This window comes from Zalophus californianus, chromosome X, assembly GCF_009762305.2.
Source record: "Zalophus californianus isolate mZalCal1 chromosome X, mZalCal1.pri.v2, whole genome shotgun sequence".
Lineage (NCBI taxonomy): Eukaryota > Metazoa > Chordata > Mammalia > Carnivora > Otariidae > Zalophus > Zalophus californianus.
The window spans coordinates 102,104,847-102,129,315 of NC_045612.1; the positions used below are offsets into that span (position 1 = coordinate 102,104,847).

At 39.6% G+C, this 24,469-nt stretch overlaps 1 protein-coding gene across 2 annotated transcripts in view; it reads left to right on the plus strand.

Annotated features, from left to right (window-relative positions):
* Positions 1-24,469, plus strand: part of DMD (dystrophin) — a 2,214,577-nt gene that overhangs the window by 1,505,222 nt on the left and 684,886 nt on the right. For both annotated transcript variants that reach the window (XM_027607979.2, XM_027607980.2), the window contains exons 49-50: positions 4,768-4,869; positions 15,266-15,374. In XM_027607979.2, the coding sequence (XP_027463780.1) occupies positions 4,768-4,869; positions 15,266-15,374 (211 nt within the window). The remainder of the gene's footprint in view (positions 1-4,767; positions 4,870-15,265; positions 15,375-24,469) is intronic.

A 24,469-nucleotide genomic window follows, 5' to 3' on the forward strand; every position in this document is an offset into this window, starting at 1 on the left:
GCAGTTCATAAAATAACAGTGGTTCTTAGAACCCATGATATCTTAGAGTTCATAGAAAAATTTTGATTGTGGGGATTGACAAAATAGCCAAATGGCAGGAAATACTCTATAAATTAGAAAACTAAGTTAATGGTCACTTAAGTTTGCTAAGGAAAAAGTTGACATTTTTACTCGAGCTTCTTTTTTTTTTTTCAGTAGCAGCATACATATCTCATTCACACCAGCTTATTTGAATGAATAACCATGCATTCGTAGTAGATCTTTTATCTCTCTATTCATATATTCATATGCATTCATTTTAGAACATCAATTCAAATGCAAAGTGTGATTCCCTCATTCAGAACCCTTTTGTGGGGTCTCCACTAAGGTTCTGAGGGTAGTGTAAGAGATCCTCCTTTCCTGGCTCTTGCCTTCTATTCCTGTACCGTTTCTTCCCATTGCCCCGGCGTGGGATCACCATCCTGCCTCTGGCTCCTATCTTTGCAGATCCCAGATTCCCTCTTGTAGTACTTTATATCATCCATTCCTTTTGTCAGCCAGGTGCATGAGCTCTCTGTGTTGCAAGCCTTTGCTCAGGTCTTTCTTCAGCTGTGAGGCCAGCCCCCACCCTCTCATTGTCCCTCAGACTCGGAACTCATCAGTTCCTTCTCTGTGCCCCACTGGACTTTGCACTTTGCTGGCTGTTCTACTTGTTGCCTTGTAAGTTTAATATGTGATCATTTCTCTTTATCCTTCACAAAGGACTACGTTACGCCCTGTAGTATTCAGTTCCCAGCCAAGACTTTGAAATAGAGTAAATACTCATTCCATGTTTGTCAAATGAACAAAGAATGGGTGAATGTTGGAACATATGTGAGAGGCTGTTTATATCCTCCTTCCATGGTGATACATAGCACACCATATATACATATTGTTCATGTGTTAGGAGGCTAGCAATAGGTAAAATGATGGAGACACGATTAAAAATTCGAAAAATAAAACGAGGCAAAATGCCTCTCTGTTACACTTTCCTTGGGGCAAATTTCTAGTTAAAAAAAGACATGTGTATAATCAGCTTAATATGAAATGAGAAATATAATATTGACGTCAATTCTTAGCAAATGTGTGTGTTAATTTGCATCGGAATTGCTGCCTTCCCCCTCACAGGTGTTGTCTTTTTTCTTCACTGACCTTTGATTTGCGGCTCGTCAGACCAACAACTCCCCAGTGAGAGTAATACTGTTTCATAAGAAATAACTAAGACTGAAGGTGCTTAGACCATCACTCCATTTGGAAACCCTGTGAGGGCTAGATTTTAAAATACACTATGATATTCTCCTAGTGATTATTAATGAAGGATTACTCTCTATTCTCTAATTACTACAAATTATTTTCTTAAAATTATGCATGAGACTGTAGTGAGCTGTCGGTTCTGTGAAATGAGGAAATCAAACTCTAGTCACATCATAAGGGTCTTGACTCCTGGTGAACAATCTTACACTGTAGGGGATATATTAAGAATAAGGCAGAGGAAAAAAAAAAAAAAAAAAACCTAAATGGAAAGGTGCTATTATTAGAGGGGAGGTGGGGTATATTTTGTGGGTTTTTTTTTTTTTTTGGTTGAAATTCTATCAAGACTTTCTTGTCTGAATGTTCTTTGAAGTTGAACACTTTCTACTTAACAAAAACTGGCCACTATAATTAGCTGTTTCCATTTTAGTGGTGACCTCCTTCACCTTATCTTAAATCATATAAAGATGTAAGGCCATTTGTGAGATAAAAGGTTTACTCAAACCAGTTCTCTGACCTGGATATCATCAGTTTGGCAATCATAAACCCACAAAGAGACACCCATGGTGCATTTTAAAAGCTATGTGAGAACTTATTTCTTTTCTATGGGAAGAGACCAGATTTTCTCTCACTTACACCCTAGAAGGATATTACAGAATGTACTGGAGTTAAAGAGGAAGAGGAAAAAAATAGCATGGTATTAAGAGAGGCGACTGCCAATTTTGGAGCGCGTACACACACGGTATACACAGCCGAGGGACGGATAGAGTGGACATTTGGTGGCATACATTTCCTGGTTATAATCTCAACTCTGCCACTTGCAGAGCATGTGGTTTTGGACAACTGACCCAATCTCCCTCAGTCTCAGCATATGTAAAATTAGATAATACCCTTTTTGTGGAAGTGTTAAGTATGAGGGAAAAAATGTATGAAACACACACTGTTTGACACATAGTAAACTGTTAGCAACTCTGGTTTGTAAATATTATTACAGCAGTTAATACCATTATAGCAGTTTCTTGACATTTTCAGCACAGCTAGGGATTGTAGCAGCATTTTTTACTTTTGTGTAGTCCCGTGCTTCGGCTGGCATCGTTTGCTCTGCTGTGCTTTTCACCTTCATTGTGTCAAGCTTTCATTGCATGGAGAGATACCAAGTTTTTTTTTTTAATTTAATTCACTTATACTTCTATTTTTTTCTCGCACTAAAGAAAAATACGCTAAAGAGTATTTTAAGTGAATTTAACTGGATTTACTACAACTGATCCTTCAAGCAATAATATTTGACCCTGAAGAACTGACCTACATTTTAATTAATAAATTCACACCACAAATACAGGTAGTGAGGTAAATTGTAAAATTTTATTTTCACAAATGGCCTTTGTGAAGTGATTTATCAAAGGTACATGTAATTAGATATCAGGTTCTCCAAAACATTGCCAAGAAATAACAACAAAGAATTTAGAGCTGAACATGATTTCCTTTGCCATTGCTCTATTTCTGTGAGACTAAGGGTAAATCTCATCTGGGTACTTAAACTCTTCATTATTTCATTGAAGGACAAAGAGATGACATTAGCGGTGATAGAAGGACATGCTAATAGGAAACATTTCTATAAAGGGAAATGATGTGACTTTGCAGTGCTCATTCATCAGAGGACTAAATCTGGGGCTAACTTGATGGCCTGAAGAGGAAATATCTTACCTTCTGCAGGTGCAAACCAGGGACATTTTACAAGGCATGCCAACTTTTCCTCAGTTCATCTAGCAAGCACCTGCTTCAAATTCGGCTCTAAGTAATATCTGGGCTGCCCTAATGTCAGACTTGCTGCTGTTCGTGTTCATTTGCCAATGAAAATTGCAAGAATTAGAATGTGTTTATTTCCTAAGGGAATTCCTTGTGATAAAAAATGCAGTCTCCTAACTCTTCTGAATAGTAGCATCAATGCATTGCAATCTTTAGAACTATTTGGGATTGCAGAAGAGGGGCAGGGAGAGAAAAACGTTAGTGTTCATCATTTGGCTGCATATCTGAAACATCGGCAGAATTATTGACTATTTGTGATCATTTTCAGAAGGTATAGAATTTATACTGGGTGCGCTTAGAAGCAGTTTTCAGGGAAGAAATACCCAATTCTCACAAAGTCCATGCTGAATTTGAACTCATTACAAGTTCACAAGATTTTTTTTTAATAACTTAGAATTTTTTTTTTATCATTCAGAAAGTTCTTAAAATTTTTGGCCCTGTTTTCCTCCGTAATTATTGTTGCTAAAGGTGGTGTGTGCATGTTCGTGTTGCACGCATACTCATCAAGACACAGGGCTAGTCTTAGTGTTATAAACACTTTTAACTCAAGTGCCCACCTTCCACTGGTATTTGTCATAATGAGAACTAAAGAAATAATCCCTTTCACGAGTATGTGCCAAACATGCATAAACTGTAAGACACCCTATTGTGCCCTATAAGTTACAGTAATTTGGGTTCAGAAGACTCCCTGCTCTGATGCGCTGAGAGAGAAAGATAAAAATGGAGTATATAAAGGAAGCAGTGGCATGAAGACACGTACACACAGCAGCGCTCGGAGGCCGCAGGGTAGGGGAGGGAGGAAGGGAGATATGGGTTAATCAGGAGTTGCTATCTGGGGAAGATTGCCCAGGCCCTGACTGACGCCTGACATTGATTAATCGATATTCCATCCTAGTGTTTAACAAATGTTCCAACCAAAAAGTCTTCTGTAATATTTAACTTCATTTCCTTCAGCTTCAATTTATGCACATTTCTTTTGTTCTCTCTTCAAGCCAGCCAGACGGTAGCCAATAACAAAATACTTTATATTCACATCTAAAGAGGTTTTTGTTTGTTTGTTTGTTTGGTCGTTCTTCAGTCTTCTCTAGACTAAGGGAAAACAAACGTGTTTTTTAAATAAATCATTCCTCAAAAGGCCTATTTAATTTGACTGCTTAATAATTAATAAGCCTTGACATGGTGCTTTAAGTGTTTACTCTTCAGAAAGAAACTTAATCTTGACAATGATGTGGTAAGAATTATTTGATTTTATTTCAAAGCTAAATTTTGGATCCAAAGCCCAAAAGAATCCTGTTAAAATAAGGAGTTTGTAAAGTAAAATGAACATTAGGATTACTGGGATTATTGAAGCTAACGATAGCATTTATCCATATTAATCATATTCGTAAATCCTATTTCTCATTATTGCATTTGAGATTTATTTTTTAAAAAAAACAAAGTTAGTGTCTGTGTTTCTATTTAATAGTATTGGAGTAAGATTCAAGGAGATTTGGGATAAATATGTTCAACCTTACTGTGTTCCACAACGGCCTCTATTTCTTTTCTCTGCACCAGAGCTACCTTTTTGGGCCCCGATGTACCATGCAGAAATTGATCCGCAATGCATGTGGAGTCTCCAAGGGTATATTTAAATTTAGTAATTTTATTGCTAACTGTGAAGTTAATCTGCACTGTATGTGTTCCTTTCCCCAGGAAACTGAAGTAGCGGTTCAAGCTAAACAGCCGGATGTAGAAGGGATTTTGTCTAAAGGGCAGCATTTGTACAAGGAAAAACCAGCCACTCAGCCAGTGAAGGTAATGAAGCAACCTCTAGCAATATCCATTACCTCATAATGGGTTATGCTTCCCCTGTTGTACATTTGCCATTGACGTGGTCTATTTATAATCAATGAAATAACTTGTAAAGAAATATTGTCCATACCGCAGTAGCAGAGGCTGAGCTGTCTTTTTGATCAACATATCCTGTTTATATATTGTGATCTTAAGGCTATTAACGAGTCATTGCATTAAAGGACTCATTTCTGTCCTGGTGTGCTGCCATCAATACAGAAAGTAGTCCCACCTTCAAGGTAGATTAAATTCTTTGAGGCTTTATTGCTTTGCTTGCCAGCCTTGATGCTTTTCATATTGTTTGGCTTAATTCAAATCAAGCTACTGCATCATACTGTCTGTCTCCAACAGCTGTAAAGAATCACAATATGGTCCGTGACCTTTCTTTTCTCTGTGACAGTCTTTTCTTATGAAAGGAAAATTGGCATTCGGGCTTTAGTACTTTATTGGGTCAAGAATTTTTAGTGAAATGTCTGTAATTGCTTCTCTCTTTGGTAAAAAGCTGGCCAGGGAGAAAGCTTTCTCCTTCTTTCCTTTCCTCATGTACATTTTGAAGTCTGGGACACATTTATTCACAGGCTATTACACGAGGAGAGAAATGGAGAGCCAGCTCAGTTTTCAAAAAATAGTTAATCAATGGCTTCCATTTGCAAATGAGAGTGCAGTGATAAATAGACGTTAGGTATAGGTTACCTTATTTTCTCTACCTGACCAAAATTATAATGGGTCCCATTATGATGGAGGTTCCCAAGAGCCTGGAATGGTGACTGTTTATTGATCAGTCCCGGTTTCTCTGGCTAACATTGCAGGCTGAGATTTAGTGAGCCTCGCCCTCATGTTTAAAACTGCTCTAAAACAGTACAGGTCAATAACCTCATTATACAGAACTAGTTTGTCCTTGCAAACAACATTACCATGACTTAGACTCTTGTCTCTAAGGTCACTGATTATGCTTGGCCCAAGCTTCATTTCTAGGAAATTGTTTGTTTTTCTTTGAGTTTACAAGGGGCCTTTCCTTAGGTAAATGTAAAGTTTTAGTCTAAACATACAATGTCCAAACACCGGATGCTAAAAGGCACAGATTTGTGTGTAGAAACTGACAGACATTTATTCAGGACTACCTTGTCACTGTTCCTAATATCCAAATAATAATAGTAATAATAATAATAATAATAATAATAATAATAATAATAAAAAATCATTTGCATCCAGTTCCAGGGCTGGTATGATAATTTTCATGGAGCAACACTGTGTTCAGTATTTAGTTTGAAGACCTGGAGAAGGTCTTGAAAGCAGCAAATTTCCAGGTTTCTGCTGATGCTCTGAAGAAAGCTGGTCCCTAAGCAGACACTTTCCTTGGTTAACAGAGTGGCTCTCGTAGTAAGCAATGAAACAAACAAATGGACCATTCCGGAGGTCTACTCTGTCTACTCTTGCTTGCTTCTCAGAGACTTGATGCAGGGTTTGGCACAATTGTTACACATTACAGATATGCATTGAAATTGTGTTTCACTTTTCTGCCTTTGTTAAAAAAACAACAGAGGGAAAATTCTTAGTTGAAAGTCATCGAGAAAATTTTTGTCTTAATTATATGTAAACAATCCAAGCAGTTGATGCTAACTTATCACACCTCCCACTCAAGCCTTCAACTCCTGGGCCACTTGGAGATCAGAACCGTCTTAGTGAGCATTATCTACTTTATGCCTTTGCATTACTGATATAAAAGGGGAATTAGCTTTCTGAAATAAAAGGAAGAGCAAGGAGGTACTAACTTTCCTTCTCATCTGCATTCCTTAAAACCATTTTGTAGAGTGAGCGCTCTCTTTCCTTCTGGTCTCTCTCCTTCCACATTTCCTTTTAAGTCAGCTCATTTCGGAGACATAGAACTTAAGTGAAAACTCATTCCTGTTCTACCATTTATCCCTTGCGTTTGGAGGAGAATCAGCGTGTCAAGTTGATACAGGCAGAAGGGCAAGATTGACTTGGGAGAGTGGGGGTGTGGAGAAATAGTTGATTCACATGCAGCTTTTCATATGGACCATGACCTTGGAAACACCTGAACGTGAGCTGGGGTTTGTGGGAGCCCGAAAACACTAGAGGCTCAGAAACCACCTCATAGTTCAGAATATGGAATCCAGCACAGCAAGACGACAAGCTGTAGGGACTGTTTAAATCTCTGCATGGATCAAACACCTCTTTTTCAAGGTCAGGGGATGATTTTTCTGACAGGTGATCCATTGTTCTGAAAATACGTAAATAAAGCCCCTTTCAATTTTCATTTTATATATCCAGATTTAAAAATTGTGCTACTCCTAATGCCTTTTCTCCTTAACATCCAGGTTTCTCACCCCTTCGTAGAAGGGAAAGGGGTCTGAGTAGCCTGCAGCATATTTTCATGAAAAAAGTTTGGTTCTGTTTTGGGGGGAAGATTCATTTGGAAATGATAAGGTATGGAGAAGAAAGTGATATTCTTAAAAAAGAACATGACAACTCATGGTATGTGTGTACACACACACACACACACACACACACACACACACGATCTCGTGTTTAAATGGATAATTAGTATGTCCTCCGCTTACAGACGTTCTAATTGAGGACGTAGCAGAGCATGATTCTGTTTCTTAGGAAACTGTCTATTGGCTCCTCCACATGCTGCATCAGACAGCCTGTCTGTCCGGCTCCTGTCCTCACCTCCCAAGCTGAGTTCTCTTTGGGAGCTGGCCTCATCCCTGTTGAGTTTTTTTCCCCTTTTCCTTCACTTCATCAACTTCTCTAGGATTCCTTTAACGTTCAAAGATAGTAAATTTTTAGTTTCCTTTTTTGTCATCCCCGACTAACCCACTCCCTTATGTTCTTTGAGAATTTCCCATTAAAGGTCAAATATATTGTTACAAGACAGTTCTACTAATGACATAAACGTAGCACTAGATCTCTGATGCAAAATTACTGGAAAATTTTTAGAATAAATGTGACTGAAGAAACAAGCATTCTTGTTTTGCTTTGTATCTCCTCTTTCTCCCCCCTACACACGCGCATGCACACACACACACACGCACAGTTTTCTTTCATTTGATTTGTATCTGGTTCCTTCATCTTCAGAAATTGAAGATGGGTCAGATAAATTAGATAAATTGTTAAACATTTTGCTTAAGTTATCCCTTTGGTAATAATATTTTATGATAATGCTGCTGATGGAATCTCTTTTAATAGGTTCCACTTTCCACAGAGTAATTTTGCGGTTTAAAAGCAGCAATTACAACCGCCATCAGTAACAATATTGACAACCACTAAAAAAAAAAAAAAGGCAGTTATTTGGTTTTTAAGGTGTTTTTTTTTTTAACTCTCTCTTGAACTAAAGCAGTTAGAAGACATTTTCTTCTATTGATACTCATTCTTTAACTCAACTTGCAGCCCTACTCTTTCTATTAAAATGTTTTCAATGTGTGTATGTATTTTGGAATACTTACATCAACTTCTGTATATCAGAAGTGAGAGCATTAATGAAATTTAAAATGTCTTGGTTACGTGCTGAAGTGATGAGATGAAGCCAGCCGGTTTGCTTTGCTACCTTTTTAGATTATAAAAACAAAATCTGGTTACCGTGAATCTACTGATATATTTTACTAATGTTCTTGAATTCCTTTTTAAATGTAACAGAAAACTTAAGGTGTTCAGGGCCTTCTGGATTTGGCCGAAATGTTCCACCCCAACCTTTAACACAAAAGAATTGCCATAGACAAACGGTCAAGAGGGCAGTTATAATCTTCCAGGCATCATTTTCTCAAATAGTAGCTGCAGAATGACAGCATCATTAGTCATTTTCTATTAAAGTCAATCACAACCAGGGATGTTTCATTTTCCCAGCTGTTTTGTTGTTAATCAACTAGATTAAGCTTGTTTTTTCCCAGCAAGTTTGTTCTACTGCTAATATCAACATCATAACATTTCCAAGAACTTCCTTAGGGTTTATTTGTTTGCCTGATAACTTTTAATACATTGAGACAGATGTGTGTCTGAAGATTTTTAGATGATATAGCAGGTTGTGTCTTATTGGTCAAAACCTTGCCTAATGAAATATTACATTTATAACAATATTTGGCTTTCATACATGCTCTGTCAGGCACACGATCTAGTTTATCTGGTGCAATGATTTTTTTATAACATCAGAAATCAATAGAGAGACAACAGTCATAAGTCTGTCCCCCTGAATTGAATAGGTCCATTTTGACTCACGCCTTTGGTGAACATAATTTCCATGTCAGTGCTTACAGAAAAAGTTGGGAGAAGAATACAGAAAGAAAGTGACAATCCTGGAGATATTTGATAATTTATTAATACGTGAGTAGCAGACTTTCTTTTTTTCAGAATTTCATTTTTTAAACATAGAAGTTAGGTTTACAACTGAGGAAGTCTTTGACTGTGAGAGGCTGAATAAATGCTAATTATTTTTGCTTGAAAATAAGGAGAGTCCCACCTTCCCACAGGGAAAATAAGATTTATAATAGATTTTTGAGCAACTTATGAACACTTAGGAATGAGGATGAGATTGCAAGTGTCGGATTACATTTAATTTCTTAATTGAGCAGCATTTCCATCTTTTAAATCTCATTTTACAGAAAAACTCACTCTTGAGAAATATTGCTTTTGCCATGTTATATTTTATGAAACAGTTTCACTCACACTCTTCATATGTATATTCCAGAATTCTAGAGCTCACCATCTTCCTTCTAAGTTATTTGCAAAATGGATGGCACAGTTTGAATTCCCGTTCGATGCCATTAAACCTGTCCATCCAAAGACTACTGGGAACATACCTATAATGAAAAAGTTAGGATTTTTAGCTTACCGCAGCAAGGGAGAATTCTCTCCAGGGAGACTGTGGGGCATCCCAGTAAGAGGGGGTTAGAAAGAGCTGCTTATGGGGTTCAGTTGGCTAGATGATTCTCAAGAGGGATTAGGGAAATGGAAGCCCATTTGGATTAGATGCTGTCAACAGAGTCAGTGTGGTGATTGGGTATCTTTAATAATGATTTTTATCTAGAAGGTGAGGGGATTGAAGCGGGACAGAGCTGTGACTGTTGAAGTAGCAGGGCTTTATATTAGTCCTTTTTGTGGTGGTAGAGTGGCCTCGTCTCTGTATTGTTGACACATGGCCCTGGGGTGACGTTGTCTGTGTGTAGTTTGTATTCCGTGACTGTTATTTATGTTCAGTCAGGGCCATCACACCTAGCTAGCTGCGAGTTACCAAAAGGGTCATTTTTTATGTCCTCAGTGTTATCGCTGGACTTTTTATCCCCAAGTTCACTGCCCATTCACAAGATATCAGGAGAGAAGAGAATCTTTTCATTTTTCTTAGATATGTATGATGTATCACCCCATCAGAGTCACTTATTATTTTGCTTTTTTAAACTGTCTTTAAAAGATTTGTGTACAAGGGCCTTCACCACTGGTAAGTGTGAGGTTATACCCCAGGAATCATTGCTAATGGTTTACTAACCTTCTTCACCTTTAAAAAAAAAATTATTATTGGGCACCTGGGTGGCTCAGTTGGTTAAGCGACTGCCTTCGGCTCAGGTCATGATCCTGGAGTCCCGGGATTGAGTCCCACATCGGGCTTCCTGCTCAGCAGGGAGTCTGCTTCTCCCTCTGACCCTCTTCCCTCTCGTGCTTTCTATCTCTCATTCTCTCTCTCTCTCAAATAAATAAATAAAATCTTTAAAAAAAATTATTATTAACCAGTACTGTCAGGTGACTTCTATAAGCATCCCAGATTCCCATCTCTTGAGGTTACTGCAAGCTACTATGCAGGTTTTTTTGTTCACAATAATACAAACATGACAGAAAAGACATTATGAGGGCTCTAATAATATGAGTCAACTCGTGTCTGAAGAGATACTTGGAGGGAAAGTCTCACGTGAGGCTTACTCAGTAGCTTGTGCTAGAACCGGGCAAGCATTTAGAGATTTGAATTTCACTCCTGGCCCCCAGTTGTATTAATTGCATTCATAAAGATAGACATAGAGACATATATGTCTCAGTTACAACGTTCACATGCATGTCTGTGTACATAGAGCTGTGGGTGGATTCAGTTATTTATGTAGCCGATATTAATTTCTTGCCAGATACACAGGAGAAACATGTAAGATTTTTAAATTTGGAAAATGCCAAACTCGCATGGAGTTTAAAACTGCATTCCGTTTTAAATTTAAAAAGGAAAGCTATACTCAAAAATCATTTTTTTCTTATGCTTCTTTTCTGCTCTTGGTAAAGAATAAATTTCACATTGTTTGAGATAATCATCTTAAAATTTAATGATTATATACAGGCAGCTTTTATACCATGGAACATAATGCTCGGCTGCAAAGGTCCCCTCTAATGAAACTCAGTGTACCATTTTTATTTTATTTTATTTTTTTAAAGATTTTATTCATTTATTTGAGAGAGCGAATGAGAGAGAGAGTACATGAGAGGGGGGGAAGGTCAGAGGGAGCAGCAGACTCCCTGCTGAGCAGGGAGCCCGATGTGGGACTCGATCCCGGGACTCCAGGATCATGACCTGAGCTAAAGGCAGTCGCTTAACCAAATGAGCCACCCAGGTGCCCCAGTTTACCATTTTTCAAAAATGCTCTCCAAGTTTCTCCCTCTGGGTAAAATTGGAATCTCCTACGATGGCCAATTTTGAGGGGCTCTCGTGGGGAAAGCCTGGGGTCTGCAATTGACTTAGCATGTTCAAAATTTTCAAATTCTGGAAATCTAATCCAAGAATGGGACTTGATCATTATTATCCCCACTCATTTTATATTTAAAGATGTTGAAATTTAGACGTATATTTCATTCCCTTAAATCTGGTTAAAGAGTATTAACATGGTGAAGAAATCATTACCATCTATAGATTTGTACTGAGGCCTACTTCAAGTTCATTATGTGAGGAACGCTGCATTACTCGCTGCAACCAAAAGTGTTTTCCTACCTGAAAGGAGTTGACGGCCTGATAGCAAAGATGGGAGAGTAGAAAATTTGAGCACTTGCCAGAGTACCAAAAAGCAAAACCAAACCAGACCAACAAACAAAACTTCCATAATATATAGATCATCGAATTCAACTCTGAAGTATGTGGAGACTTAAAGAAGTTGAGAGAATATTTTTGTCACCAGCTGAATCAAAATCTATTGCTAATTGTACGAAAGTTTGGGGAATATACAGTTCTGAACTTACTGCATTTTTGACACCGAACAGTGTCCTCAGATGTTTGTGGTACATCGGGGGCACTCCTTCATTTTTTCAAATTTCTGCATTTGAAATTATACCCATTGAAATTTACCCTTCTGAAAATAACAGTGGGCAAGATAACATTCGAATAAATGAATAGACTGTTCCGAATGTATATATTAATAAAAGGAAACTGAATATATAAACATGTTATTTTTAGGATAACCAAAACCTTGTCCTTTACACATTGAAATATTTTTATTTTAATATTTTAATGCAAATTTTTATTGACCATCTTCTGTTTTGCTTCATTAAGTAGTGCATAATAACTAACCAACAATTTGATAGTACTTTGCAGTTCACAGAGTTCTTTTCTCATCAAATATCTCATTTAGTTTCTCCAACAAAGCTATGAGTCAGGTGGTGGTGTTATATCCATGTTTCAAGGATGATAAATCTGAGTGACCTATCTGATTTGCCAACGATCATCTAAGCCGTAGCAATGAGTTAAGACTGAAATCCGGGACTTCTAATTCTAAAACACGATGGAATTGCTTCTATTTTTAGGAGCATCGTTATAAATGTCAGTTACCATTCTGTTTTGTTATGCACTGATGCACATGGAATATGAAGTTTAATACAGATCACTGTTTATTCAATTGAGAGCCAGATGAAGTAGTTTGCTTTTAGAAGCCAGATTGTAAGATAAATACGTATCTTTAAATATTAGAAGCAAACTCAATGCGGTGAGAGGCTTACACTATGAGAAGAAAGTTGAACTACCGTAGGAACAGAAAGCTCCTGTCTCTCCTTGGCCACTCTGGAGCCATATGCTCATTGAGTGAAAGCGAGGGCAGATGCCAGCAGTATTGAAATCAGTCTGTAATCGTGCAATCTCTTTCTCTCAGCACATATAGGTGACTTCCTATAAGTTAAATGATGTATGATGAGACCCCACCATATGTTGCCCTGTTAGCCCTTCCAGAAATGACCAAGACCTCTACATTTTCTCAGTATCTGTTTTTATGTTTATTATCTCCTCCCTATTATCTGTTGCTACTTTTTGTTATCAGCACGGTTATTCTTAATATTCTGTCCTTGTGAAGTCCCTGCAACTTTGCAAGGGAATCGGGAGACCAAATCTGTATTAATTCATTAGCTTTTTATAATATTTAATTCTCAGTGTTTAGCTCTGAGGTCAGAATGGAAAAATATCTTCCACATGACGTGACTTTCAATGGTAGTATTCCTCACTGATCAGAGGTATTGTTGTTTCCTTTTGGATTCAAGACTTATGTTTCAATAAAGAGTTATATTCATTGATGTGATAATAAATGTTCCACAACATGCACTGTGGACTAGAAAAAATTAAAAGCCCTGGTTTGCTGTCATGTCAGACACAATAGACGTAAGGTACCTCACGAGCATAGATGATATAAATTGGGAAGTGATAGATTTTTAGTATTTGTTTTAGGACTTATTCCCTTGGCAGCTTTTGTTAAATGGGATTTCTTTTTTTTTTTTTTTTAAGATTTTATTTATTTATTTGACAGAGAGAGACACAGCGAGAGATGGAACACAAGCAGGGGGAGTGGGAGAGGGAGAAGCAGGCTTCCCGCCGAGCAGGGAGCCCAACGCGGGGCTCCATCCCAGGACCCTGGGATCATGACCTGAGCCGAAGGCAGACGCTTAACGACTGAGCCACTGAGGCGCCCCTTAAATGGGATTTCTTAAGAGAATTAAATGCTACAGCAAATGACTTAAGGACCTATTTTCTTATTCCTTTCAAGGATGGTGCATATCCAGTCCATTGTCGATGCTTAGATAACTCATTAGGTATAATGATCACCGTAGGCTTTGGTTCTGGACAGTCAGCATCAGTGTCAACTAGAAAACTGTAAGCAGTGCAAGTTCTTGGGTCCCACCCAAGATATACTGAATCTAGAATTCTGGGGCTGGGACCCAGCTCTCAGTGGTTTCACACGGCCTCCAGGGGACTCTGATGATCCTAAAGTATGAGAACTGCTGCTCCAGGGCATTAGGACTAATTCTCCACCACCACCACCACCACCACCACCACCACCACCACCACCACCACCACCACCACCACCACCGCCCCCCCCCGCCCCCCCAGTCCACTGAAAAAGTTTTCCCTAGGACCTTAGACTCCTTTGCTTCCAGCCAGCAGAAAGGGTAGAGAAGCCTCACAGATTCTTTAAAAGCCTCAGCCCAGACCTGACGTATATTGCTTCTGTTCACATTCCCCTGGCCACAACTAACCATATGGCTAAACACTGGTGTACTGTACTCACCTCCTATCTGCTCCTGACGGTCTTTTGTCAAATTTTCAGGCATTTTGTGAGCCACTTGCCATCTTGGTCAAGTGAAACTGGCTACAGTGGGAGTATTGCCACCCCAGAAATTGGCAAACACGAAAATTAGGATTTTTTTTTTCCCAGAGAGTCAGTTGTTAAACGTATACCAGCACGCTGCTGGTCACATACAGGTTTGGTGACTCCACGGGGAGCCCTGCAGCCTAAATGACACTTCAGAATTGTCTTGCTCTGAGCAAAATGGACTGAGCCTTTATACCCTCACCTTGGTCATTGAATGGGGGCTGCCCTAGGAAGGGCCTGCTCTGCAGCTGAGATAGTCCCTGAAGGACCCCTCTGCCATCTTTTCCACCATTTGGGACAAGAGTCCTTCCTTGACGTGAACTCTGAGTGTCCTATCCCCATGTGTATCCCAGCCTCCCCCTTTGAGAGGTGCTAATATAATTGATCTGGGGTGAGCCAGGACATGATGATATTTTTTCATGTTCTCTGGATAATTCTTCTATGCAACCACACTAGATACTCTTCAAGAGGGTCAAGACAGTTGCTGAGATGACAATGTTTTTTGTCTGTGTTTGTTTTCCATTCATTAAGGTTTGCGCTCTACTTCCTTTAAATGAAATTGTGCCTGGATTTGTAGGGCGGTTGGGTAAAATAATTATAATACCTTTGAAAGGAGCTCTACCTAGAAAAACTAATTTAGAAGTAAAATACAATAGAAATACGATAATGTATTCACAAAATGAATTCATAACAACATGACTTATCTTCAAGATGTTAATGAAATAAATAACACGTATGCTTTTCTTTTCAAGAGAAAGCTGGAAGATCTGAGCTCTGATTGGAAGGCGGTAACCCACTTACTTCAAGAGCTGAGGGCAAAGCTGCCTGGCCCGGCTCCTGGACTGAGCACTGTCGGAGCCCGTAAGTATGCCCAATCGCATGCTCTTTGGCGGCAGCCATTTGTTCAAAAGCACAACAGTGAGGTGATCTCTGGATATAAGGGAAAATTGGCTGCAGTTATGAAAATAGGAATAAGCTTTAGTGTTACTTACTATGCAAAATGCCTTAGAGCAGGTTCCTTGGAAATGGACTCTGATTCGGAGTGCAGGATGACAAAAGTATATTGGGGTGTGTTCTCCGGAGCTACATCTCTGACAAAGAAAAGTACAAGGGAGTAGACGGTGGAAGAGGCTGAAGGGTCATTTGACTGTAATAGAGGCTTCGGCCTCTTCCACGGGAGCCTGAGAGCGGGGCTGACTCTGCAGGCTGTCCGGATTGGCAAGGAGAGGGATGGCCTTTGTATTCCTGAACCAGCCAGTCATTGCCCATTTGGGGGCTGCCTAGTGGGGTGAAAGGGAGACCTTGAAAGAGTATTTCTGGGGCCGAATTCCTAGTAAGGAATACCAGCAACAATCGATACTCCCAGCAGCAGGGATGGGTGTATTGCTCCTGAAGAGGGGATCAGGGTAGGGTACCTGAGTACCAACTAGCGCTAGATACGTGAGGATTCCATCTCACTGAATCCTCTATCATTTGGACAGTATTCTTCACATACGCTGGTGCAAATCGCTGAAACCACAGGAACACACATGGTCCTCCTGCCCCCCCCCCCCCCCCAGTCCCTTTGGAAAACAACTTTAAGAGCTCTTCCATGTTTGGTTCAGGGAAAAGAAAAATAGACCCTGACTACCAAAAGCAGACTTGGGAAGGAATGTTTCTTCATGTAGCCCAGCTTTGACTTTTATTTTTCCTGAATACTTTCAGTTTATTTTACTTCACTTTTTATTCATTTGTTAATGGAAGGCATGCATAAAATCTCGTGGCAGTGTTAATGCTGGCTTTGGATCTCAGGGGAAAGGAACCAGAAAACTTGGCTGTGCTAGTTCTGTAATTAGGCAGAATTTAAAACATCTTGGTGCAGGTTGGGGGGGGGCGTTGTTTGTATTTTTGCCTTGTCTATTTTTCAAAGATCAAATGGTTGAAGTATTAAAGCCTGGTGACTGGTTCTTCAAGTAAAGTTGATTTTTATTTTATATCAAGTAGAAATAAACCACACTGGCAATATCACACCCTGGGGAGCACACTAATAATTCAATAGAAAGCATAAGTAGCATTTGGGTTAAAAGAGGTCATAGAATCTAGGGACAGTGTGTCTCGTGTGTCCCCTGGGGTTTCTGAGTCCTCATCAGAGTTCCATTTCATGACATTGGAAACTTGAAAAAAGTTGTGCAAGCATTTTTGTTTTGCTTTGCTTTTGTTTTGTTTTGATTGGTTTTGTTTTGTCAATCTGGGACAGTAAAATTGCTATGCCAGGGTTTATCTTCAAGCAATTATATCAGGCTTATTTCTTTTTATGACCTATAATTTTTGGTTCCCTCAGCACATATGCATAGCTTGGTTCCTATATAATCATTTATTGGTGTTTGTTCTCTAGCTTTCTCTGGCATGTTCAGCCTCACTCTGTAACTCTGTAAAAAGATTGGGCTCCAATGATCTGTTTATAAGTTTGTTGAACTCTGAACATAATTATGTGTTTATGCTCCTACTTAAGCCACTTTACACATGGTAGGAAGCTTGTTAAGCGAGGGTACGGAAATCTATTTAACCTATAAAGTACCTGAATGTAACAATAATGTTTGTAATGGAAAATGCATTTCAAATTCCAGTATGGATTTCCAACAACATAGGTAATTTATTCACTTGATAAGTATTTATTGAGTAATTTTTGTGTAGTGGGCATCATACGGGGTGCTGAGAATAATAAATAAGGTAATCTCTCCGTTCATGAAATGTGTACTCTGACTGGAAGAGAATAATAATGAGCTAATAAAGAAGAAAATAGATACGATCTCAATACTGTCAGGTGTTCCAGAGTGCAGTCTATAGACTGACGTCAAATGGGCACTTGTTAGAAATGCAGAATCTCAGGCCTTACCCCAGACCCAGTGAATCAGAATCTGCATTTTAATAGGCTCCCCAGGTGATTCAGTGTGCACACTGAAGTTTAAGAAATGCAGTTAAGGAGAACAAGAGACCAGGGTAGGAGAGAAAGGGAGTGGGAATGAAGACATAATTGTCTGTAGTTTGGTCAGGAAAGCTTTTCTACTAAGAGAACATTGGAGAACATCAGGAAGCTGATAGAAGTGAGGAGGTGAGCCATGCGTTTATCTGGGGGCAACTATTCTAGTAGGCACAGAGAGAACAGCCAGAGCAAAGGCCTTGAAGTAGCGCAAGATGGGGGAATATCAAAAAGACCAGTGATACCAGAGCAGAGGGCGAGGGGACATGTGGCCGAAGCAGTGGGTGACAGCATCTTTCCCAGCTCCTGCCCTACTTCCTTCTCCCCCACCTAAGAGTCCCACCTCCCCCTACTCCCTCCACATTGCCAGTAGGGAGAGTCTGGGAATGCCCTCAAGCTCCAAGCCACTGGGGAGAGCTGGTGGAGTTGGGATGAGAGCTGGAGAAGAACTGAGGGAGAGAGGAATTTTCTCAAAAGCAGGGCCTTTTCATCCCCTGTCGCAAACTGACGTAAAGCTGGGCATAAGGCAAAAATGTGAAATGCACAGTTGAATGAAAAGCATCAATAAGGAGGCTGGTAGATCCAGAGCCGCTTTTGTTCAAAAAGAACATTCTTCTTCCTTTAATGTGGTGGTTTAAACATCAGAATTAAGAATTATTTATATTCCTGACTTCCAGAAAGTTAATCGGGAATAAATACAATATAAAAAAAGAGAATCTAATTTGTAGGATGCTTCATATATATGATTATTATCTCATGGACTATGTTGTAATACAGTGTATTTTTAGAACTCATCATAGCAAGTTTTCTCCATTGCACTTCTACTGTTGTGCCACTCGCTTTTCCATATATGCCTTCATCTTCAAAATAATTGCAAAATACATAAATGTGCAATTTTTATAAGGTGAGTATCCCAAGGCTTGGAGAGGAAAATAGCTAGATTAAGACCACACAGCTGGGAAGAAACAGAGCCAGGATTCCAATCCAAGTATGTCAGGCTCCAAAGCCTGTGTTTTGTTTTGTTTTGTTTTGTTTTGTTTTTTTGCTGTGCCTTGCACTATCTCTCTGTCCAAGAAGCTAATGGAAATTCTAGATACGGAAACAGCTAGCCAGCAGTTAATGTTATTTAACTCAATCTTGGATGTATGAGGAATAAAAGTGAGATATGTTGCTGTGTTTTTTCTACTTAAGGAGTAGAAGAAATCAATTTATTCTGTTTGAATTTCTTAGAACTATTGAACTCTGAACCTGGAATAATCATTGAAATTTTCATCTGGCTGAATATTTTTTATGTGTGTAGAAACTGAGGCCCAAGGGCTTTTTTTAAAAAATACCGAACTAAGCTCCCTTATGGCTGCCTACTTAAATTATATAATACGATAAGGCAGTCCTGCCTGAGCCATATAAATTGTTTCAGTTTATGAGATAAATAGGCATGCTGGAAAAAAAAAAACAACAAAACTTTTTTTTACAGTCACTGTTGCTTGGATACCTGAGTGTATCAGTTACCTATCTCTACATAAAAATACCACAAATGTTATGGCCTAACACAAAAGGTATTTACCTGCTCATCATTCTGTGGGTTTGCAGTTTGGGCTGTGATGAGCCAGATGGTGATTCTGAAGGTCTTGATAGGGGTCGTTCACGGGCAGGCGGTTCTCTGGCGCTTTAACAGGAGCTAGATAGTCGAAAACGGACTCACTCAAATATCTGATAGCCGGGGGCGCCTGGGTGGTTCAGTCGGTGAAGCGGCTGCCTTCAGCTCAGCTCATGATCCCAGGGCCCTGGGATCAAGCCGCATGTCAGACTCCCCGCTCAGTAGGGAATCTACTCTCTTTCCTTCTGCCCTTTCCCCCCACTTGCGCTTGCTCTCTCACGTGTTCTCTCTTTCTCTTAAATAATAAATAAAATCTTTAAAAAAATTATCTGCTAGCCGGCTGTTGGCTGGAGAACCTTGGTTCTTCACAGGGCCTCTCCTCCTCCAGTAGGCTGGACTGGGTTTCATTATATGGCATCCTCAGGACAGTGTATCAAGAGGGTAAGAGTGGGAGCCACAGGATTTCTTGACACCTAGACTCTGGAATTCATACAACATCACTTCTGCTCCATTCTATTAGCAGAGCAAGTTGTAAGGCCAGCCCAGACTCAGGGAGTGGAGAGAGACACCATCTCTTGCAAGAAGAGCTGCAGTGTCATTGCCAAGGGGCTGCATACATGGATGGGAGATGTTATTGGGGCCCTCTTTTCACACAAGTGACATTGGGGAAAAGTGGGGAAAGCCAAGGTAAAAGTGCTGGTCTGTATCCATTGTCCTATGCCAATGGTTCTTGAGCTTCACCTTCATGAAAATCACCCATTTCTCATTAAGGCACACCTTGTTAGGTTTCCACCCCAGTGTTACTGAGTCAGGAGATTTGGGGTGAGGCCTGAGAGCTTGCATCTCTCAAAAGTCCCCAGGTGGTGCTACTGGTCCTGGGACTGCACTTTCAGAACTACCACCATGGGCCTGAGTGGTGACAGGAAGGAGTTCATCCATACTCCTGCGTGCAACGTGGAGCAGCATTTGAGTGAGATCCAGTGCTGTGGATGCCAGAGGGAACTCCATGATATTTTAGCACCTCCACTTCTCTCCCCACCCCCACAAACTCTGTAGCTTGAAAGTTCAAGAAGATGGACAAAGCACTAAGCCCAGGCAGCTTTGGCCTAGCCGAGCAGCTCAGAAATCTAAAGGAAGAATAGCCACGCTTATTCAGAACTCCCCTAGACATTCTCAGGAACATTTAGGTAGACAGGACTTCGTATGGGACTGAAGGACTGCATGGCAGATGGAGGCAAAGAGCCAGCAAATCTGGTTGTAAATGTCAATGCGAATCCTTTCTTATCCACAAGCTGCTGGGGCTGGGAACGTTCACATTCTACAATACCCGATTTAGCAGTTTTGAAATAAACTGCATATAGAAGATACTAATGTGAAGACTCCAAATCAGGATATTGGAGTTCTTCAAATGTCCCAGGGTAATAACTATGAAATGAATGACCATTGTATATATAGACACATAGAAGAGCCTGTTAATAGAGGTTTCTAATTGATTAAACACTGGTAAAACCATCCTTCCTGTAATTAATTTTGGAGAGAGCAAGTCTCAAGTATAATCACGGAAGTGCTGCATTAGAGGTCAAGAAGCCTAAATTCTAATCTCACTTGTGCTATCAACTTTTTGTCAAGAGCCGGCTAGTAAATATTTTCAGCTTTGTGGGCCATGCAATCAACTTTGTCATTGTATATTCAAAGCAGCTATACCATAGACAATACATAAATAAACAGACATGACAGTGGTCCATTAACACTTTACAGAAACCCAAAGAGAGCAGGTGGGTCCAAATTACCTGGCTCTTATCCCCTCAGCACTAGTCCTTCCTATAAACCCCAAGGCTTCTAAATTCAAGTACCTGTTCCACAGGAAAAGCTCACCCACTTGCCCAGCAGGTTAGAAGTGCCGGGGAGAAAACATCCCTGGGACAGCATTCAACCACTCATAGACAGGAAGGGATGGATAAATATTTCATCTTCACTTCTTGGGTAAGACCACTCCGGAGCATGTTCTAAACCACATGTCTCCAGTGGGTCGAGCCACAGTTGCCCACAGTGATAACCTGTTCGTTAGCATGCCTTGTATAGACGTTCTTCCCATTCTTATTCATTTCTTTACTCTTCCAGCACAGTTTTCTGGTATCATCTACCAGTGAAACTACTTGCACTCAAATCCCTGTCTTACAGTCTACTCCGGGGGAAACTAAATTAATACAACAGGTCTTAGAATTAGTGCCATTGTTATACCTTTTGAGTGAATTGTGTTGTGATTTCCATTTTGCAGATGAGAAAATCAAGGGTCAGAAAGATTAAATAATTTGTCCAAAGCTATAAAGCTAGTAAGTGTCAGAGTGGGTATTCAAAAATAGATCTCTGTGATTCCAAAGCTGATGCTATTAATCAGAACACAGTATCTCAAGCAGTGATTCATTTATCTTCATTCAAATTTTTGAAGGCCATATTTAAATATCAAATACTCACATAGAAGGTTATTTATACACTTATTATTTGAACTTTACTTGCCTCTCCAGAGTTGAATTAAAACATTCCAAAGCTACTTCAATAATACTTTAAATATCTAGGCAGTTCGATAAAAGCATGAGGTTAATTGGAGCCTAAATATAATCTCGGCATACTACTATTTATTTGTTTAATTTAAATTGTGATAAAATAATTTATTATGAAAATGCCCTTTATTTGCAATGATCATGTGGAAGGAAGGAAGGAGGCTGTCAACTGTCATATTCTTACTCCCCTTTTGAGTCCCCATCATTCTCAAAAACACAAGGAGGAGGGGTGCCTAGCTGGCTCAGTCAGTAGAGCATGGGACTCTTGATCTCAGGGTCATGAGTTCACGCCCCACATTGAGGGTAGAGTTTACTTAAAACAAGCAAAAAGCACACAAGGAGGAGTGCCACCCATATCCTTTCCTGGCTCCCGTTTCCCCACTGTTGACTCGGCTTCCACTGTACTTTTAGGTTAATTCACATCAGTTCCACGGGATCCAAGGCTTTCTCTGCCTCATTAACTTATGATTACTCTACTGAAAATACCTAGACACATATATACGGTCATCAGCTTTATAATTAAAACCTTTAAACCTTAAAAACTTTCTCAAAGTCTAATACACTAGGAGTAAGATTTTGTACCAAAAATGTGAAGCCCCCTACTTAATTGTAATAATGTTATAAGAAATTAAATTTAGACCCTCCTCAAGATACTTCAAATCTCTGAGCAATTACAGAGGCCCTCCAAGTCTGGGCAGCAATTAATTAATTAATCAATTAAATCATATTTGTATGCATCAGTGAGATTAGGCTGAGAGGAGGATACTTGAAATACAATGAGATGTGTCACACTATAAAAGGGGAGGTGAGAGCAGGAAACTCTGTTGGAGAGGCCCTAGTATTGCTCACATTGATCTGAAGGAAGTCCTTCTAATGTAAGCAACTGGGAGTCCCTGGGGCCAGGCCAGGTTCTTCAACAATGTTCCCTAGTTAACAGGGTGGATACAACAGTGCTGTTAATAAGCAAGATGGTGATAGAGTGTAAAAACTAGAGTATTTGGATGTTAATTATCCATTTTGTGATGATGAAGTTCCCTTTCTTCTCCTTCTCTTAACCTTTTGGCAGTTTTATTGCTTGGTTACCATCTCTGGTTGGGGCCAAGCTTTGAAGTCTGAAGTGGCAAAGGAAGAGAAGTTCTAATCCATCACTTATAATGCTTGTTGGAAGCATTCCTGGAAGTTTCAGTGTTGGGGGGGGGCGGTGTGTGTGTGGGGGGGGGGGAGAAGGAGAATAACATCAATGGTTAAATAAAGTTTTCTGACCATAAGAGATTTTTCATTTATGCATATATCCTGCATTTTAACAGAAATAAATTGTTCATTTCAGTAAAATTACCTTAGTCTTCTTATATTATTTATCTGTATCCTTCCAAAAAAAAGGACCTTTGCTGAAATCACTACAGAATATATGGTATTGTTGAATTTCTTCTCAAGCTATTATCAAGTGGAAATTACAATTATTTAAATGTCATGAAAATAGGCATTCCACAGCCCACAAAGGAAAGACTTCTCCTTGTATTCCTAATATTTTCTAAAGTTTTTCTGAATCAATTTGAAATCGAATATTTGCACTTAAATTTGTAGTTTTTAAGATTGTGATCTGAAAGGTCTTTGAGAGGTCATTCATTCTTCTCCACTATCTTCCAGAAAGGCTCTTTCTTAGAAGCAATCTTAAGGTTAACTGCCTACTCTCTTCTTAAAAAATCAAGGGTAGGTGGAGTTCCACCACTGCTGTTACGCTCAACACAGTCTTTCAACTGCTTAACCCAAGTTCCAATTACTGCCTAAATCATTTTTTGAGTAGAAAAAAAAAAAAACTTCTCACTTTATTAGACATTCTTCTAAGCCTGTTATTTAATCTCCCTTCAAACTTTGTTTTTTTTTTTTCACATAAATCAGGTGAGTGCCCATGGCCTGTCAACAAAAAAGCTGTTTCTCAGATGTTTAATCATCTCTGTGGCCCCCTTTTACCCCCCCCCAAGTATGTTTCCATATTATTTTTCTGTTGTAGGCTTCAGAGTTGGACCCTGTCCCATAATGACTGGTCTACTCATGACTCAGTCAAATCACAAAGTCTCCATACCATTTTCCAACTTTTATATGATGATATCATGCTGCCTGCTATAATGTACTACTAACTCATAATAAATTTGGCCACCAGTTGAGGACCTGGTATCTTTCTGCCATTTTACCTTAGCCAGTCATGTCCTTCTATACTGGAACATCCAAAAAGTTTCCCCTTGCAATATAAAGTATCTTTAAACTGACTCACATGATTTCATCAGCCACATTTATACATGATCATGTTTTCCCCATCCTAGAACTGTTCTACCTCAACCACACATTCTCCTCCCGGTACTAGCAAATCTCTCTCCTCTCATTCACAGCCACTATTTTGGAAAGAGTCCTCTTCCTTCCTGAGTCTAGTTCTTCCCCCCACTGCAGCCTTGCTGTATCCTTCCATCAGACCGCTGAAATGCCCTAAGGCCAGAAATGACCTCTATGTTCAAATACTATTTCAATCCTCATCTTGTTTAAACTCTGAGTAGCATTTAATGTTGTTGGCCATGCCTGTTTTTTTTTTTCCAAAGATTTTACTTATTTATTTGACAGAGAGAGAGAGAGAGACAGCAAGAGAGGGAACACAAGCAGGGGGAGTGAGAGGGAGAAGCAGGCTTCCCGCTGAGCGGAAAACCCGATGTGGGGCTCGATCCCAGGACCCTGGGATCATGACCTGAGCCGAAGGCAGAGGCTTAACAACTGAGACATCCAGGCGCCCCTGGCCAGTCCTGTTTTGCAACATTTCTTTTACCCTTTCACATACATAGCACCACTCTGT